Source organism: Panthera onca, chromosome A3, assembly GCF_046562875.1.
Source record: "Panthera onca isolate mPanOnc1 chromosome A3, mPanOnc1 haplotype 2, whole genome shotgun sequence".
NCBI lineage: Eukaryota > Metazoa > Chordata > Mammalia > Carnivora > Felidae > Panthera > Panthera onca.
The window spans coordinates 79,388,464-79,407,538 of record NC_138341.1 but is presented as its reverse complement, the minus strand read 5'-3'; the positions used below and the strand labels follow the sequence as shown (position 1 = coordinate 79,407,538).

Sequence of the window (19,075 nt, the reverse complement as noted above, 5' to 3'; positions counted from 1 at the left end):
AGGTGCCCTCCTCAATACCCATCACCCACCCTGCCCTCCCTCCCACCCCCCATCAACCCTCAGTTTGTTCTCCGTTTTTAACAGTCTCTAATGCTTTGGCTCTCTCCCACTCTAACCTCTTTTTTTTTTTTTTTTTTTTTTTTCCTTCCCCTCCCCCATGGGTTTCTGTTATGTTTCTCAGGATCCACATAAGAGTGAAACCATATGGTATCTGTCTTTCTCTGTATGGCTTATTTCACTTAGCATCACACTCTCCAGTTCCATCCATGTTGCTACAAAAGGCCATATTTCATTTTTTCTCTCATTGCCACGTAGTATTCCATTGTGTATATAAACCACAATTTCTTTATCCATTCATCAGTTGATGGACATTTAGGCTCTTTCCATAATTTGGCTATTGTTGAGAGTGCCGCTATAAACATTGGGGTACAGGTGCCCCTATGCATCAGTACTCCTGTATCCCTTGGATAAATTCCTAGCAGTGCTATTGCTGGGTCATAGGGTAGGTCTATTTTTAATTTTCTGAGGAACCTCCACACTGCTTTCCAGAGCGGCTGCACCAATTTGCATTCCCACCAACAGTGCAAGAGGGTTCCTGTTTCTCCACATCCTCTCCAGCATCTAGAGTCTCCTGATTTCTTCATTTTGGCCACTCTGACTGGCGTGAGGTGGTATCTGAGTGTGGTTTTGATTTGTATTTCCCTGATAAGGAGCGACGTTGAACATCTTTTCATGTGCCTGTTGCCATTGCCCATTTTAATGTTAACCAATACATACTAAGAAATTTGCCAATTTGATAAACTAGAACAGTGGTTCAGCTGAGAGATAGTTTGCTCCCCTGTGGCCATTCAGCAATACCTGGAGACATTTTTGATTGTCACAACTGGGGTGGGGGAATGCTACCAGCCTCTAATAAGTAGAGGCCAAGGATGCTGCTAAATATCCTACAGTGCATAAGGCATCTCCCTACACGGAATAATTATCCAACCCAAAATGTCAGTAGTGTCAAGATTAAGAAACCCTGTACTAGAAATAGCATCTTATTTCAATTTATACTCACTTGAATATTAGTAAGGGTAGTTTTTTTCCCCCACATGTTTACTAATGAGCTTTATTTTATAAATCATCTGTTCATATCATTAGTTCATATTTCTCATCAATTTGTATGAGTTCCTTTTAGTAGTAAGATATTAGCCATTTTATTTATTGAGTTTCTTCTTAAAATTTTTTAAAAACTTGAGTATAGTTGAGACACAGTGTTACATTAGTTTCAGGTGTACAAAATAATGATTCAATAAGGGTATACTGATGCTGTGCTCACCTCTAGTATAGCTACCATTTGTCACGATACAAACAGTATATTTTTCCAGTTTCCTTATAAATTTCGGTTAGGTTTATAATCAGTATGTTTATTTTTTATATGGCTATACATCATTTTTAATTATATCTAGTCTAGACAGTTCTTCCCTACCTGCTCACCCCTCCCCCAATAATTTCATTTTTATTAAATTCTTTTTTCTTAGAGTTTTATTTTTGCATATTTAACTTTTTAAATACATGTATAATTTATTGTAATGTGTATTATGAGATAAGGAATACTTTTTTTCTAAATATCAATGTCTGATCTTCTTTTGAAGAAACATTTGGCTTACAGAGTATTTTTGAGGCTCAAGATAACCTTCATAAAATGAAGCTTTCCACAGGTTTATACAAGAGAGAGAATGTGCAGTTATTCCTTATCTTCCTTAACTATGAAATGCAATAACATTCTATAAGGTAGTTAGGTGTTTGTAACTCACCTAACTCAGGACAAAGCAGTAGTCATGTATATCACCACGCCAATCTTGCAGAATTATATAAAGAAATATCAACACTGGAAATGGAAATTATTTGCAGTTTGGGATTATTAATACGTCTTTACTTAAATTAATTTTGATCCTATCAAAAAAATTGGAGTTGGAGAAAGTGATCCTGTGTGTATATTTGGTAAGAAGGAGGATATTTCTAATTAAGAAATTAAAAGGGGTTTTGAACTTATAATACAGAAATTTTATGAGTCTCTGATAATCAGTTCAATAAATGAATGGGAATAAGTATAGATATCTTCCTATTATTGTACAGATGGAGAATGAGTTAGATTCTGCTCGCTCTGAAATAGAACTCCTCAGGAGTCAGATGACAAATGAGAGAATCTCTATGCAGAATCTAGAAGCTTTGCTGGTGGCCAATCGAGACAAAGAATATCAGTCTCAGATAGCGCTTCAAGAAAAAGAATCTGAAATTCAGCTTCTCAAAGAACACCTTTGTTTGGCAGAAAGTAAAATGTGAGTTGGTTAGCAACATAATAGCATAAAGTCATATTTTAAATAATTTTTATACTTTATAGGGTAGTTGAATTTTAAAGCTGGAATTTAGACAATTTAGTGCCCATCTTCTGCCATCGGTTAAACTGAGGACCAGAAACATTGTGATTTGCCTAAGATTTATTATTCATTTCTATTATATATTTATCTAAATGCGTCTAAATTTAAATTTAACCATCTCTGTTGATTATTTCTAACAGAGCTTTGGATATAGTAGAATGTCTGACCTAAAATATTACCTTGTAGAAATATTATAACAAGTTCTTAGAAAAAAAATTAAGCACTTAGGAAATCAGAAGAATTTTTCTATTTATAGACCCACCTGGTTATTGTTACCTAGTCTTTAGACATGTCACATAGTATTTCCTTATGTACCTGTAAGTATATACTGGGTACTTGGAAGAACTCCCACATTCATATAATACTGAAGACCTTGCTTAGAGTACTGATTTTAGCTTAAAAATTTTTTTAAATTTATTTTTGAGAGAGAGAGAGACAGAGAGTGAGCAGGAGAGGGGCAGAGAGAGAGAGAGAGAGAGAGAGAGAGACATAGAATCTGAAGCAGGTTCCAGGCTCAGAGCCCGATGCGGGACTCAAACTCACCAACCGTGAGATCATGACCTGAGCGGAAGTCGGACCCTTATCAACTGAGCCACTCAGGTGCCCCTTGGCCTTTTTTTTTTTCCCCAAGCATCCATGTCACCATTAGCATCTTATTACAAGACTCTTAGCTGGAAGATTCAGTAGAAATGCCTGCCTATATAGTGAATGTTTTTATTACTAAACTTGGTGACCTCTCACAAAAACTGATGGGGACCCTCAGCCTCTATTCTTATGTCCCATCTATAACACTTTTTCATCCAGCCTCATCTGAGCATGGGACCTGGAAAAGATAAGAATCATGGTCTCAGTAATCAGTCACTCTGGAGCCCCTGACTGAGCAAAGGCTGCAAAGTCAGGGCCAGTTTCCTTGAGAAACTGTTGTTAGGTTATGGCAGCTGTGAGTCATTCTTTTCCGTCACCACAGCTGGGATTCAACCGGTTCAGCAGGATCATTTTCTCAAGCTGGTATGTGGAAATTGGCCTTAGTGAAATGTGCCTAAACCCCCACCTTCAGGGGTACATTCTGTTTTAGACTGGTTGATAAGTACTATCATTCAGAACTAGTAAGCATAATAAACATTAGTGTTCTTAGTCTCTAAAGTTATGTTTTAGTAGTTAACATTGCAGTTCTGAAGGCAAGCAAAGAGGATAGAATGTTCTATGTAAGCAGCATTCATTGTTGCCATTGTCTTCCTTATGATAGTGTGCCTAATGACAGGGTTTTTGAGGCACTGTTTACCCCTAAAGAAAATCCTGCTAAATTGAAGAGATTTTATGTTTTTAACAGTTTGGATATCAAATTTCATTACAAATTGTGTAAATCAAATTTCATTATAAGTATATGTAAAGCACTTGGTTGATTTACTAAATATATATAATAGACTAAATTAATCATTGTGTTTTATTATTTGGTTAAGCTACTACTTTACATATAATACCTTAAAGTACTTTAAAAATAGATAATATAGATAGATAATAGATAATATTATCCCATCTAAACGTAGGGAAACTGAGACAGAGGTTTAACTAATTGGATGGGACTGACACAGCTTAAGCTTTTCAAGTAGGCTATTTTCATATTTATTACATTTAAAATTGGCATATTTTAGGTGAACTAATATATCCATAAAAATCACAGTTTGGCTTGGTTCCAGCTGAGAAGCCATTGCCAATATGGTTTAATGCACTCTAGAAGTCCTTGCCGTATTTTAAGCTTAATCAGCTGTCACTCCTATGTTTTTTTACACAGGGCCATCCAGAGTAGAGATGTGGCCCAGTTCAGAAATGTTGTAACACAATTGGAAGCTGATTTAGACATTACCAAACGACAGCTAGGGACAGAGCGCTTTGAAAGGTAAGTTTGTCTCTCTGCAGTGTTCAGTCTGGAAGGCACTTTTTTTTAATTTTTTTTTTATTTTTATTTATTTTTTATTTTTTAATATATGAAATTTACTGTCAAATTGGTTTCCATACAACACCCAGTGCTCATCCCAAAAGGTGGAAGGCACTTTTTAAGATAACAACAAATTTTGATAATTTCATGATGGTTAGCTTTTAAAGTGTGAACTTAACTACAGTTTTATGACACTATTAATAACATCACTGGATATAAAGTTTAAAAGCCCCTTATTTTGCTTTAGGGAGAGGGCCGTGCAAGAACTTCGCCGCCAGAATTACTCAAGTAATGCTTATCATTTGAATACTACCATGAAGCCAAGTACAAAATGTCATTCACCAGAACGTGCTCACCATCGATCTCCTGACCGAGGCCTAGATCGATCGTTAGAAGAGTAAGTAATTTAAAGATCCTTTCTTTGGGTACCATATAGCAATACTTGACGGAGTAAGGAAGCTCAAAAACAATCTATCATTAATAGTGCTATTTAAATACAATTACATAGGTAATATAGACATAATATTTATACATAATAATATACATATGTATATAGACATAAAAATAAAGTATTTTGATAATTTTATGTAAATTTGCTAAAATGAAAGATCTCCACTCTATCTAATGTTGACATAAATTATATTTTTAAATCTGATTTTCTTTTTTTTAAAACAAATTTTTTCATATACTTTCATTAATAAAATATTGGTTAATATAGCACCATAAAATACTTATGCTTTAGGAAAGTAGTTTATTTTTCAGAAGAGAGTATTTTAGATATATTCCTATAAGTCACAAATTTTGTAAAAACATTTGTATTTTGATATAAATTCAAACTTATAAGAAATTATAAAAAGAAAATAATGCAGAGAACAGCTATATACCTTTTACCCATACTCGTTGTTAAAATTTTACCCCTTTTACTTTCGATGTGTTTGAGGCAACATATTTGCCGTCTCACGTACTCACACTCTTGCATATATTCCTTCTCTCTCCATATATGCACACACACACACGCACAGTCACGCACACACATGTTTTAAAAACATAAGCAATCTCTCCAGTTCCAAACCATCCTCTCAGGTGTTTTCATTCCCTTTTTCCATTTTGTACGTGTATGTCCTTTCCTCTATAGTAAGGACCCTGGCTCAACATCAACATGTTTACTCAACAATATGCACATACCCATTTGCTCAATCCCAGAATGCATCTAAAATAGTTTCAAAATTTCTTCACCTGTGTCCCTACAATAAACAGACCAACTTAAAAGTTCAGGATCCATTTGTAATTCCTGTCTTCATACACTACTTTGCACAAATTTTAAGAGCATATAGTCAAATACTGAGTTGATAAATTACTTGGATTAACTTTTTTCCCCCTCTTTTCCTGTGATTATAGTATACAGTTGAAATAACATTAGATTCATTTATTTCACTTTGCTTTCGTTTTTTCATTTTTCCCCTTCCTAGTTTTTTCCTTGATTTAATTTTATGTTTGAATATGTAGACTAATAGGCTTTTAAAAGTCAAAACTCTGCAAATTCTGTATGCCTTCCATCCCATGTCCCCCATATTCCTTTATGGTCTTATGATAATGACATTCAGGTATATTTTTATTTTTCTTTTCATATGCAAAAGGTAGCATATTATATATGCTTCTTCACACTTTGCTTTTCTCTCTTCTTTTAGAAGTCACTCCATATTAGTTCATAGTGATTTTCCTCATTCTTTTCTATAGCTGCATAGTATTCCTTTGTATGGATATACCATAATTATGCAAACCTTCTACATTTGGACATTTAGGTGGTTTTCAGCAATTTGAAATTACAAATAAAGCTGTAATGAATAATCTTATACAAATGTATTTTCGTAATTGTGGAGGCATATCTTCAGGATAAAATCCTAGAATCAGGATTTCTGGGTCAAGGGGTAAATGTGTTATGTATATAGTTTTCTTAAATAGTGCCAAATTCTCCTCTATAGGGGTTGTACCATTTTGCACTCCCACTAGATATGGGTGAGAGTGCCTGTTTCCCCACAGCCTCACCAGCAGAGTATACTGTCAAGTTCTTGAATTTTTACCAGTATGGTGGGTAAGAAATGGTACTTAAGTGTAGTTTTAATTTGCATTTTTCTTTTTATGAGTGAATTTGAATATCTTTTCATATGTTTAAGGGCTGTTTTAATATCTCTTATTTTTGACTTATCTATTCCTTTGCCCATTTTTCTACTGGAATTTTTTTGTTAAAAATTTTTTTATAGAGCAGAAGGGAGTCTCCGGAGTCAAGCGCAGACTAGAGGCCCACGGAAGAGGGTAGGAAGGGCGGCGAGGCGGTGCGCGCTCCACGGACTGGCGGGAGGGAGCCGGGGCGGAGGGGCGGTTCGCCGGCCAAGCAGAGCCCCCGAGTCTGGCTGGCAAAAGCGGAGGGGCCGGACAGACTGTGTTCCGACAGCAAGCGCGACTTAGCGTCTGGGAGGTCATAAGTTAACAGCTCTGCTCGGAAAGCGGGAAGGCTGGAGGACAAAGGGAGGGAGAGCTGCTGAGCCCCCGGACGGCAGAGCTCAGCTTGGCGGGGAACAAAGGCGCCAGCGCCATCTCCCCCGCCCATCCCCCAGCCAAAATCCCAAAGGGAACCAGTTCCTGCCAGAGAACTTGCTCGCCCCGCGCAAACACCCAACTCTGTGCTTCTGCGGAGCCAAACCTCCGGCAGCGGATCTGACTCCCTCCCGCTGCCACAGGGCTCCTCCTGAAGTGGATCACCTAAGGAGAAGCGAGCTAAGCCTGCCCCTCCAGCCCCCGTGCACCTTGCCTACCCACCCCAGCTAATACGCCAGATCCCCAGCAACACAAGCCTGGCAGTGTGCAAGTAGCCCAGACGGGACACGCCACCCCACAGTGAATCCCGCCCCTAGGAGAGGGGAAGAGAAGGCACACACCAGTCTGACTGTGGCCCCAGCAGTGGGCTGGGGGCAGACATGGGGTCGGACTGCGGCCCCGCCCACTAACTCCAGTTATACACCACAGCACAGGGGAAGTGCACTGCAGGTCCTCACCACGCCAGGGACTCTCCAAAATGACCAAACGGAAGAATTCCCCTCAGAAGAATCTCCAGGAAATAACAACAGCTAATGAACTGATCAAAAAGGATTTAAATAATATAACAGAAAGTGAATTTAGAATAATAGTCATAAAATTAATCGCTGGGCTTGAAAACAGTATACAGGACAGCAGAGAATCTCTTGCCACAAAGATCGAGGGACTAAGGAACAGTCACGAGGAGTTGAAAAACGCTTTAAACGAATTGCAAAACAAAATGGAATCCACGATGGCTCGGCTTGAAGAGGCAGAGGAGAGAATAGGTGAACTAGAAGATAAAGTTATGGAGAAAGAGGAAGCTGAAAGAAAGAGAGATAAAAAAATCCAGGAGTATGAGGGGAAAATTAGAGAACTAAGTGATACACTAAAAAAAAATAATATACGCATAATTGGTATCCCAGAGGAGGAAGAGAGAGGGAAGGGTGCTGAAGGGGTACTTGAACAAATTATAGCTGAGAACTTCCCTGAACTGGGGAAGGAAAAAGGCATTGAAACCCAAGAGGCACAGAGAACTCCCTTCAGACGTAACTTGAATCGATCTTCTGCACGACATATCATAGTGAAACTGGCAAAATACAAGGATAAAGAGAAAATTCTGAAAGCAGCAAGGGATAAACGTGCCCTCACATATAAAGGGAGACCTATAAGACTCGTGACTGATCTCTCCTTTGAAACTTGGCAGGCCAGAAAGGCTTGGCACGATATCTACAGTGTGCTAAACAGAAAAAATATGCAGCCGAGAATCCTTTATCCAGCAAGTCTGTCATTTAGAATAGAAGGAGAGATAAAGGTCTTCCCAAACAAACAAAAACTGAAGGAATTTGTCACCACGAAACCAGCCCTACAAGAGATCCTAAGGGGGATCCTGTGAGACAAAGTACCAGAGACATCACTACAAGCATAAAACATACAGACATCACAATGACTCTAAACCCATATCTTTCTATAATAACACTGAATGTAAATGGATTAAATGCGCCAACTAAAAGACATAGGGTATCAGAATGGATAAAAAAACAAGACCCATCTATTTGCTGTCTACAAGAGACTCATTTTAGATCTGAGGACACCTTTAGATTGAGAGTGAGGGGATGGAGAACTATTTATCGTGCTCCTGGAAGCCAAAAGAAAGCTGGAGTAGCCATACTTATATCAGACAAACTAGACTTTAAATTAAAGGCTGTAACAAGAGATGAAGAAGGGCATTATATAATAATCACAGGGTCTATCCACCAGGAAGAGCTAACTATTATAAATGTCTATGCGCCAAATACCCGAGCCCCCAGATATATAAAACAATTACTCATAAACATAAGCAACCTTATTGATAAGAATGTGGTCATTGCAGGGGACTTTAACACCCCACTTACAGAAATGGATAGATCATCTAGACACACAGTCAATAAAGAAACAAGGGCCCTGAATGATACATTGGATCAGATGGACTTGACAGATATATTTAGAACTCTGCATCCCAAAGCAACAGAATATACTTTCTTCTCGAGTGCACATGGAACATTCTCCAAGATAGATCATATACTGGGTCACAAAACAGCCCTTCATAAGTTTACAAGAATTGAAATTATACCATGCATACTTTCAGACCACAATGCTATGAAGCTTGAAATCAACCACAGGAAAAAGTCTGGAAAACCTCCAAAAGCATGGAGGTTAAAGAACACCCTACTAACGAATGAGTGGGTCAACCAGGCAATTAGAGAAGAAATTAAAAAATATATGGAAACAAACGAAAATGAAAATACAACAATCCAAACGCTTTGGGATGCAGCGAAGGCAGTCCTGAGAGGAAAATACATTGCAATCCAGGCCTATCTCAAGAAACAAGAAAAATCCCAAATACAAAATCTAACAGCACACCTAAAGGAAATAGAAGCAGAACAGCAAAGGCAGCCTAAACCCAGCAGAAGAAGAGAAATAATAAAGATCAGAGCAGAAATAAACAATATAGAATCTAAAAAAACTGTAGAGCAGATCAACGAAACCAAGAGTTGGTTTTTTGAAAAAATAAACAAAATTGACAAACCTCTAGCCAGGCTTCTCAAAAAGAAAAGGGAGATGACCCAAATAGATAAAATCATGAATGAAAATGGAATGATTACAACCAATCCCTCAGAGATACAAACAATTATCAGGGAATACTATGAAAAATTATATGCCAGCAAATTGGACAACCTGGAAGAAATGGACAAATTTCTAAACACCCACACTCTTCCAAAACTCAATCAGGAGGAAATAGAAAGCTTGAACAGACCCATAACCAGCGAAGAAATTGAATCGGTTATCAAAAATCTCCCAACAAATAAGAGTCAAGGACCAGATGGCTTCCCAGGGGAGTTCTACCAGACATTTAAAGCAGAGATAATACCTATCCTTCTCAAGCTATTCCAAGAAATAGAAAGGGAAGGAAAACTTCCAGACTCATTTTATGAAGCCAGTATTACTTTGATTCCTAAACCAGACAGAGACCCAGTAAAAAAAGAGAACTACAGGCCAATATCCCTGATGAATATGGATGCAAAAATTCTTAATAAGATACTAGCAAATCGAATTCAACAGCATATAAAAAGAATTATTCACCATGATCAAGTGGGATTCATTCCTGGGATGCAGGGCTGGTTCAACATTCGCAAATCGATCAACGTGATACATCACATTAACAAAAAAAAAGAGAAGAACCATATGATCCTGTCAATCGATGCAGAAAAGGCCTTTGACAAAATCCAGCACCCTTTCTTAATAAAAACCCTTGAGAAAGTCGGGATAGAAGGAACATACTTAAAGATCATAAAGGCCATTTATGAAAAGCCCACAGCTAACATCATCCTCAACGGGGAAAAACTGAGAGCTTTTTCCCTGAGATCAGGAACACGACAGGGATGCCCACTGTCACCGCTGCTGTTTAATATAGTGCTGGAAGTTCTAGCATCAGCAATCAGACAACAAAAGGAAATCAAAGGCATCAAAATTGGCAAAGATGAAGTCAAGCTTTCGCTTTTTGCAGATGACATGATATTATACATGGAAAATCCGATAGACTCCACCAAAAGTCTGCTAGAACTGATACATGAATTCAGCAAAGTTGCAGGATACAAAATCAATGTGCAGAAATCAGTTGCATTCTTATACACTAACAATGAAGCAACAGAAAGACAAATGAAGAAACTGATCCCATTCACAATTGCACCAAGAAGCATAAAATACCTAGGAATAAATCTAACCAAAGATGTAAAAGATCTGTATGCTGAAAACTATAGAAAGCTTATGCAGGTAATTGAAGAAGATATAAAGAAATGGAAAGACATTCCCTGCTCATGGATTGGAAGAATAAATATTGTCAAAATGTCAATACTACCCAAAGCTATCTACACATTCAATGCAATCCCAATCAAAATTGCACCAGCATTCTTCTCGAAACTAGAACAAGCAATCCTAAAATTCATATGGAACCACAAAAGGCCCCGAATAGCCAAAGTAATTTTGAAGAAGAAGACCAAAGCAGGAGGCATCACAATCCCAGACTTTAGCCTCTACTACAAAGCTGTCATCATCAAGACAGCATGGTATTGGCATAAAAACAGACACATAGACCAATGGAATAGAATAGAAACCCCAGAACTAGACCCACAAACGTATGGCCAACTCATCTTTGACAAAGCAGGAAAGAACATCCAATGGAAAAAAGACAGTCTCTTTAACAAATGGTGCTGGGAGAACTGGACAGCAACATGCAGAAGGTTGAAACTAGACCACTTTCTCACACCATTCACAAAAATAAACTCAAAATGGATAAAGGACCTGAATGTGAGACAGGAAACCATCAAAACCTTAGAGGAGAAAGCAGGAAAAGACCTCTCTGACCTCAGCCGTAGCAATCTCTTACTCGGCACATCCCCAAAGGCAAGGGAATTAAAAGCAAAAGTGAATTACTGGGACCTTATGAAGATAAAAAGCTTCTGCACAGCAAAGGAAACAACCAACAAAACTAAAAGGCAACCAACGGAATGGGAAAAGATATTTGCAAATGACACATCGGACAAAGGGCTAGTATCCAAAATCTATAAAGAGCTCATCAAACTCCACACCCGAAAAACAAATAACCCAGTGAAGAAATGGGCAGAAAACATGAATAGACACTTCTCTAAAGAAGACATCCGGATGGCCAACAGGCACATGAAAAGATGTTCAACGTCGCTCCTTATCAGGGAAATACAAATCAAAACCACACTCAGATACCACCTCACGCCAGTCAGAGTGGCCAAAATGAAGAAATCAGGAGACTCTAGATGCTGGAGAGGATGTGGAGAAACAGGAACCCTCTTGCACTGTTGGTGGGAATGCAAATTGGTGCAGCCGCTCTGGAAAGCAGTGTGGAGGTTCCTCAGAAAATTAAAAATAGACCTACCCTATGACCCAGCAATAGCACTGCTAGGAATTTATCCAAGGGATACAGGAGTACTGATGCATAGGGGCACCTGTACCCCAATGTTTATAGCGGCACTCTCAACAATAGCCAAATTATGGAAAGAGCCTAAATGTCCATCAACTGATGAATGGATAAAGAAATTGTGGTTTATATACACAATGGAATACTACGTGGCAATGAGAGAAAAAATGAAATATGGCCTTTTGTAGCAACATGGATGGAACTGGAGAGTGTGATGCTAAGTGAAATAAGCCATACAGAGAAAGACAGATACCATATGGTTTCACTCTTATGTGGATCCTGAGAAACATAACAGAAACCCATGGGGGAGGGGAAGGAAAAAAAAAAAAAAAAAAAAAAAAAGAGGTTAGAGTGGGAGAGAGCCAAAGCATTAGAGACTGTTAAAAACTGAGAACAGGGGCGCCTGGATGGCGCAGTCGGTTGAGCGTCCGACTTCAGCCAGGTCACGATCTTGCGGTCCGTGAGTTCGAGCCCCGCGTCGGGCTCTGGGCTGATGGCTCGGAGCCTGGAGCCTGTTTCCGATTCTGTGTCTCCCTCTCTCTCTGCCCCTCCCCCGTTCATGCTCTGTCTCTCTCTGTCCCAAAAATAAATAAAAAACATTGAAAAAAAAATTAAAAAAAAAAAAAAAAAAAAAAAAAAAAAAAAAACTGAGAACAAACTGAGGGTTGATGGGGGGTGGGAGGGAGGGCAGGGTGGGGGATGGGTATTGAGGAGGGCACCTTTTGGGATGAGCACTGGGTGTTGTATGGAAACCAATTTGACAGTAAATTTCATATATTAAAAAAGAAAAAAAAAAAAGAAAAAAAAATTTTTTTATAAATGTGAGAAATTAGCTCTTTATCAATGATAAATGTTGCAAATATTTTCTTCTACTTTGCCCTTTTTCTTTTGATTTTGCATATACTATTTTTCCCATGGAAAAATGTTTATTTTTATGTAATCAAATTTTTAAATGTATGTTGATGCATCCATATTTCTGTTTATAGTTAGAAAAATCTTTCCTTATACTCAAATTGATAATAGAGGAAATAATGTTTTACATACATATATACATATATATATATACATATATATATATGTATATATATATGTATATATATATGGTTTTACTTTTTACATTTAGATTTATGATCCATTTAGAGCCTTTTTTTTTTTTTTTACATGGTACGAAGAATGGATCTAATTTTACCTTTTTCCGAATGACCAACCAGTAGTCCTAAGAAAAGATTTTGCTCCAGTGGTTCAAGTTTCTTTTTAGACTTTCTCTTTTATTCCTTTGGGTCTATTTATGTTCCAGTCCCACGCTACTTTAATTATAGAGCCTTTGTAATATTTTTAGTTTTGGGGGGGCTAGTCTGATGGTTTGCTAGTAAACTGACTCTCCAAGGAAGGCGAGGGAGAAGCCCTGACTTGTAGCATTTGACAGTTTTAGTAGTGTAAATATGCCCACTGTGGGGGCATTCTTTCTTTCTTTCTTTTATTGAAGTGCAGTTGACATACAATGGTATAGTAGTGTCAGGTGTACAACATAGTGATTACACAATTCTATACGTTGCCCAGTTTCAAGCAACCAAGCTGGTTTAACCACGAGCTCACAAAATTCCTGAATATTTACAATCAACTACGAGCCAGCTCCAGCATACCAAAGGGCTAGTGCTTGTAAGAGCTCTTCCTTTTAAGTGTTGACCTATATTTTCTTGTGAGTTTATTTTCCATATGAAATTTGGGGTCAATTTATCTAGTGCCATTTAAAAAAAAAAAACCTTGGGATTTTTATTAGAATCACATTAAACTTATAAATTAACTTGTGGAGAAATGACATCTCAATAATGTTGAGATGTCCTAACCAAGAAGAGATATGTCTTTCCATTTGTTCAAACTCACTTTGTGTCATTCAAGAAAGACTTGTAGTTTTCTTTATACAGGTTTTGAACATTTCTTGTTAAGTTTATTCCTAATTATTTTATCTTTAGATTTTTCCCTCATTCATTATATCTTCAAATATGCTGTTTTTACATGTAAATTTATCATCATGTTGCCTTGCTAAATTTTTTTATTGTTTCATTAAGTTTTGTCATTGATTTTTTAGAAAATTCCAAGTATATTATCATGTCATCTGCAAAAAGAGATCATTTTGTTTCTTCTTCTCCTATTTTTATCTCTTGAATTGTATTCTCCAGTTCATTGCATTAGCTAGTATCTTCAGAATAGTGATAAATGGTAGTGAAGAAAATGGGCATCTTTGTCTTGATTCTGACCTTAAGTGGGAATACCTCTAGGGTTTGTCAAATAAGTATAAGATGCTGGCTTTAAGATTGAGATGTAAATGTTTTATAATATCCACTCATTTTTATCTTCTCAAGATTATTTTAATTAGGAATGGGTGTTTTTTCAGCATCTATGGAGATAGGGTTTTTCTCTTTAGAACTATTAATATGAGAATTATATTAAAATATTTTCAAATATTGAACCATCTTTGAATTTGTGGTATAAACCCTGCTTTGTTTTAGTGTATTCTTAATGTTCACTAATATTTTATTTTAGATTTGTGTATTAATATTTATAAACAACATTGGTCTGAATTTTTTTCTTTGCCCTATCTTACCAAGTTTAGATATCAACGTTATCTTTGCTTCAGAAAAGTAATTGGAGAGTTTTTCATTTACTATGCCTTGAAACAATTTATGTAGTTTGTGATTATCTGATCTCTAAGGATTTGGTTCTTTCTGTTTTGTGGGGTATATACTTCCTTGATAAAATTTTGTTTTTTGTTTTTGGAACTTGTTTTAAACTTTCCCTATATTCTGTTTATCTAAAAATTATCCATTTCCTTTCAGTTTTTGGAACCAATGCTATATCTTATGAATTTAAAAATTTTCTCTGTATCAATAGTTATATGCCATTGTCATTTCTTAATTGTGTATGTGTGCTTCCCTCTCCTATTTCTTGGTTACTTTAGCCAGTGTTTTGTTTACTTTGTTCATTGCTTCAAAGAACCAGCATTTTGACTTACTGATTTATTTTTCTTTATCTTATTAATTTATGGTTTTGCTTGTATTATTTTCTTCCTGTGCTTTTTATTTACTTTGTTGGATTTTTTCCTTAGTATTTTTAAGTTAGGAACTCATTTATTGCCATTCTTTCATTCTTATTGATGTAAATATTTAGGTCTATGAATTTTCCAGTGACCATTGCTTTAAATATATCCCATAGATTCTGATATGTAATATTTTGTTACCATTATTTTTCAGAAATTCTCTAATTTCTATTTGTATTTTCACTTTTACCCAAAAGTTATTTGACGGAAAATCTTTAACCTTCCAATAAGAAGGGCTTTTTGCGTTTGTGTTTCATTTTTTAATTTCTGGCGTTATTTTGTGATTAGAGTATTTTCTATAATATTTCTATTTTGTGTAACTACTGAGACTTTCTTTAAAAATTTTTAAAAAATATTTATTTTTGAGAGAGAGAGACACAAAGTGTGAGTGAGGAAGGGGCAGAGACAGAGGGAGACAGAATCCCAAGCAGGCTTCAGGCTCTGAGCTGTCAGCACAGAGCCCAACACAGGGCCCGAACTTACCAATTGCGAGATCATAACCTCAGCTGAAGTCAGATGCTCAACTGACTGAGCCCCCCAGGCACCCCTATTGATATTTTCTTTGTACTTTACTACATGATAAATTTTTGTGGGTAGCTCATGTGCACTTGAAAAGATATATTCTTTCTTATCAAGGTATATATTTCTAGTATATATATATATATATATATATATATATATATATATATGTATATATATATTTAAAAGATTTACCTTTTTTATTTTATTAGTTCTTTTGTTTTACTAAAAATCTTCAATTATTATTATATTTTTATTTCTTTTTGTATCTCCTATAAATTTTGTTTTATGTAGGTGGTGTACCGCTTTATTTGTTGCATAGATATTATGAACATTATGTGTGTGCACTAATATCCTCATTGTGGGATGTGGATTTTATGAAGTGTACTTTTCGGATACATTTAATTTTTTGGAGGTGGGAGGGGCTTGGTGTCTACCTTGTCTGGTATTAAGAGTTACAAGTAGTTATTGTCTCCATCTGCCTGGCAAACCTTTGTCCATCTCTTTATTTTTAGCTTTTCTGAATCACTGCATTTTAGGTACCTTTCATGTTTATAGCATGGATTTAAGTTTTGCTTTATGGGCTGTTTTGAAATAATGGATGAGTTAAACTTTTTCACATTATTAATATGATTGAAATTTGGTATCAACTCTGTCATGTTATCTTATGATAACTTTGTTCATCATGTGACATTTATTGTATTTTTCAATTTGACTTTTCTTCTTTACTTTTTATAATTTCTTTTGATATTTAAGACATTTGTACTTTATTATAGTAGTCTCCTTTCTATTAATAATTTTAATAGTGCCCTTAATTCCCTTTTTTCTTATTTAACCTTTGCTGGTAGTTTGAATGATATACTTTGACTACCACCTATTATCTAGACAATAGTCAATGTACTTCATTTACTTTCCCCAACCACTGATCTCTCTCCTATCCCTATAGTTTTGCCTTTTCAGTGTTATCATATAAATAAAATCATGTATGTAGCTTCCAATGGCTTTTACTCAGAATCATATATTAGAGATTTATCCAGATTATTGTGTGGATCAGATGTTGTCGTATGTTCCTTTTAACTGCTGAGTTGTATTTCCTTGTATGTTTATGTCACAGTTTTGTTTGCTTTGTTACACTATTTTGAAATGACTACAGTCTCACACATAGTTGCAAAAATAGTACAGATAATCCTTCTTCCCAGCATCCCTAATGGCAATATCTTACAAACCAGGAAATTGATATTGGTACAATATAATTAATTAGTCCATAGGCCTTTTAGATTTCATTCATTTTTACATGCACTCATATGTATGTGTGTGCACGGTTTTTTTACACACCATACATATACCACAATTACAAGCAACATACTGTACTATATTCTCTATCAGCACCAAGGAACTTGCTCCCTTATGATACCTTTTTACGGTCACAAGCCTCCCCTTCTCCGCCCTGACAAACACTAATTTGTTTTCTATATCTTTAATTCTGTCATTTTGATAATGTTATATAAATGGAATTACACACAGTATGTAACTTTTTGAGATTGGGTTTTTTCATTTAGCACAATGCCCATGAGATCGATCCAAGTTGTTGTATTTATCAATAGTTCATTTCTTTTTATTGTTGAATATTATTCCATGATAGCGATGTACCACAGTTTGCGAAAGCTGAATGAAAAAAATACATTGTATATGTTTTCCTTCACAGAGGCTGGGGAAAAAAAAACCTTAAGAATTGCCAAAGTAATGTTAGAATACATTTTTTATACATGGGTGAAATCATTGAGTTAAAAATATTAATCTGCATAATTTTTTTCTCTTTCATAGGAATCTTTGCTATAGAGATTTCTGACATGCGAAAAGATTCTTCACATCCTTGGGAAAGGTCAAAGTTACAAACGTTTTTTTTGCTATATGATTGCATTTATCTTTTGAATGCTTGACAATGTTAAATGTATTTATTAACTTTGTGCCTCTGAATCTGTGTTCTCATGTGCCATATCGCGGTGGTCCAAAATGATGTATAGAAACAAAAATGCATATGGCTCTTTCTATCCATGCAGTAATAGTGAGTGTAAAATCTGCTTACTTCACTATTGAACACTGTCATGTTAACTATCCGGAGTAAATAAAGAAGCTTATAAAAAGAGGGAAAAGTGTTTTTACAAAACTGATTTCCTTTCCTTTCTTGATATCTCAAATAATTGGTTGGTTAAATTTTTTCTTTGTGATTTGTGCTTTCATGGCTGGTGAAGTTGTGCCAAAATAGGCACAGTTTACCAATACTGGCCTGGGACCCAATATTCCATTTTGGAACCAACCTGACATAAATTCCAGGCCATAATCTGATTTCAAAGCAGCAGATAGTAGGAGTGTGTCAGTTTTAAAATCCATAGTATTGTACCACTAATTAACATACATTTTCTGCAATTGTGTTTATCTCTACTATTTTTAGAAAGGTAGGTGATGCTATATTTGTCAAGAATGTAAGATTTTTAAAAAATGTGTGTTTTAATAAGTTTTCTTTAAAACATTAAAGTACTGCAATCAACTTAATTGCCATTTTATTTATTTTTTATTTTTTTGCCTATGGCAGGTGTCTATAATGTAGAGTAATAAGTTTAATGATATTTTCCTATTTCTCCTAAAATCTCCTAAATCTCATCTTTTCTCTCCATAGGCTTTGGCTTCATGTTGATATTAAAGCCTGGACAGTACTGTATTTTACATTTGATATAAGCTATTTGTATTCTTGCCATTTTAATAAAAAAAAAACCCTAAGTCCTATCATTAATAATAGTCTTATGAAGTAGACAATTTCTCATTTTATATAGCAACTATGCAGTATCATTGCAGTAGGATAGTGTCCTGATCTAGGTCTTGTCTAATAATTAGCACAGTGATATTTTACTATAAATTCATGCTACATATTCATTTTAGTTTGATTTTTGAAAACTTTGAGGTTTATTCATCTAGTTCAAGACAATCATTATAGATTGGTTTTAAAAATTGAATAATTTAAAATAAGATGCCCTTTTGGGGAGCGTGGGTGGCTTAGTCAGTTAAGCATCCCGCTCTCAACTTAAGCTGGGGTCATGATCTCACAGTTCATGGGTTTGAGCCCCACATCGGGTTCTTCTCTGGCAGTGCAGAGACTGCTTGGGATTCTCTCTCTCTCGCTCGCACTCTCTCTCTGCCTATCCCCCTCTCACGTGTTCTGTCACTCTCTCAAAATAAATAAACTTAAAAAAAATAAGATGCCCTTTTATAAACATTTTAGAGAATAATACATAAAAAGTTGTTCTTGCTAATATTAATATGCTGATAAATGTAAAAATTAACGTTTACCAGGTGATGCAATGACCTAAGCACTAGGTTACCACAACATTAATTTTAGTTTATGTACCTTCTAGAAAAGCTGACAAGGAGCTGAGTGTCGCCTGTCATTTGCACTTAATATATGTTGTATGTGGAGGGCAGTATGTGGGGAGGGGAACATGAGAGAGTAGGAATGAAGTATGAGAGAAAATATTTTCATACTT

General features: G+C 35.9%; 1 protein-coding gene across 3 annotated transcripts in view; it reads left to right on the top strand.

Moving 5' to 3' along the window:
* Positions 1 to 17,680, top strand: part of TSGA10 (testis specific 10) — a 159,086-nt gene extending 141,406 nt beyond the window's left edge. For 2 of the 3 annotated variants that reach the window (XM_078444396.2, XM_078444393.2), the window contains exons 17-20: positions 2,122 to 2,324; positions 4,216 to 4,320; positions 4,607 to 4,756; positions 17,361 to 17,680. In XM_078444396.2, coding sequence (XP_078300522.1) covers positions 2,122 to 2,324; positions 4,216 to 4,320; positions 4,607 to 4,756; positions 17,361 to 17,385 — 483 coding nt within the window. In that variant the 3' untranslated portion in view covers positions 17,386 to 17,680. Of the gene's footprint in view, positions 1 to 2,121; positions 2,325 to 4,215; positions 4,321 to 4,606; positions 4,761 to 17,360 lie in introns of those variants that run through there. The other variant, XM_078444395.2, reaches the window with a different exon arrangement.
* The last annotated feature ends 1,395 nt before the right edge of the window (positions 17,681 to 19,075 follow it).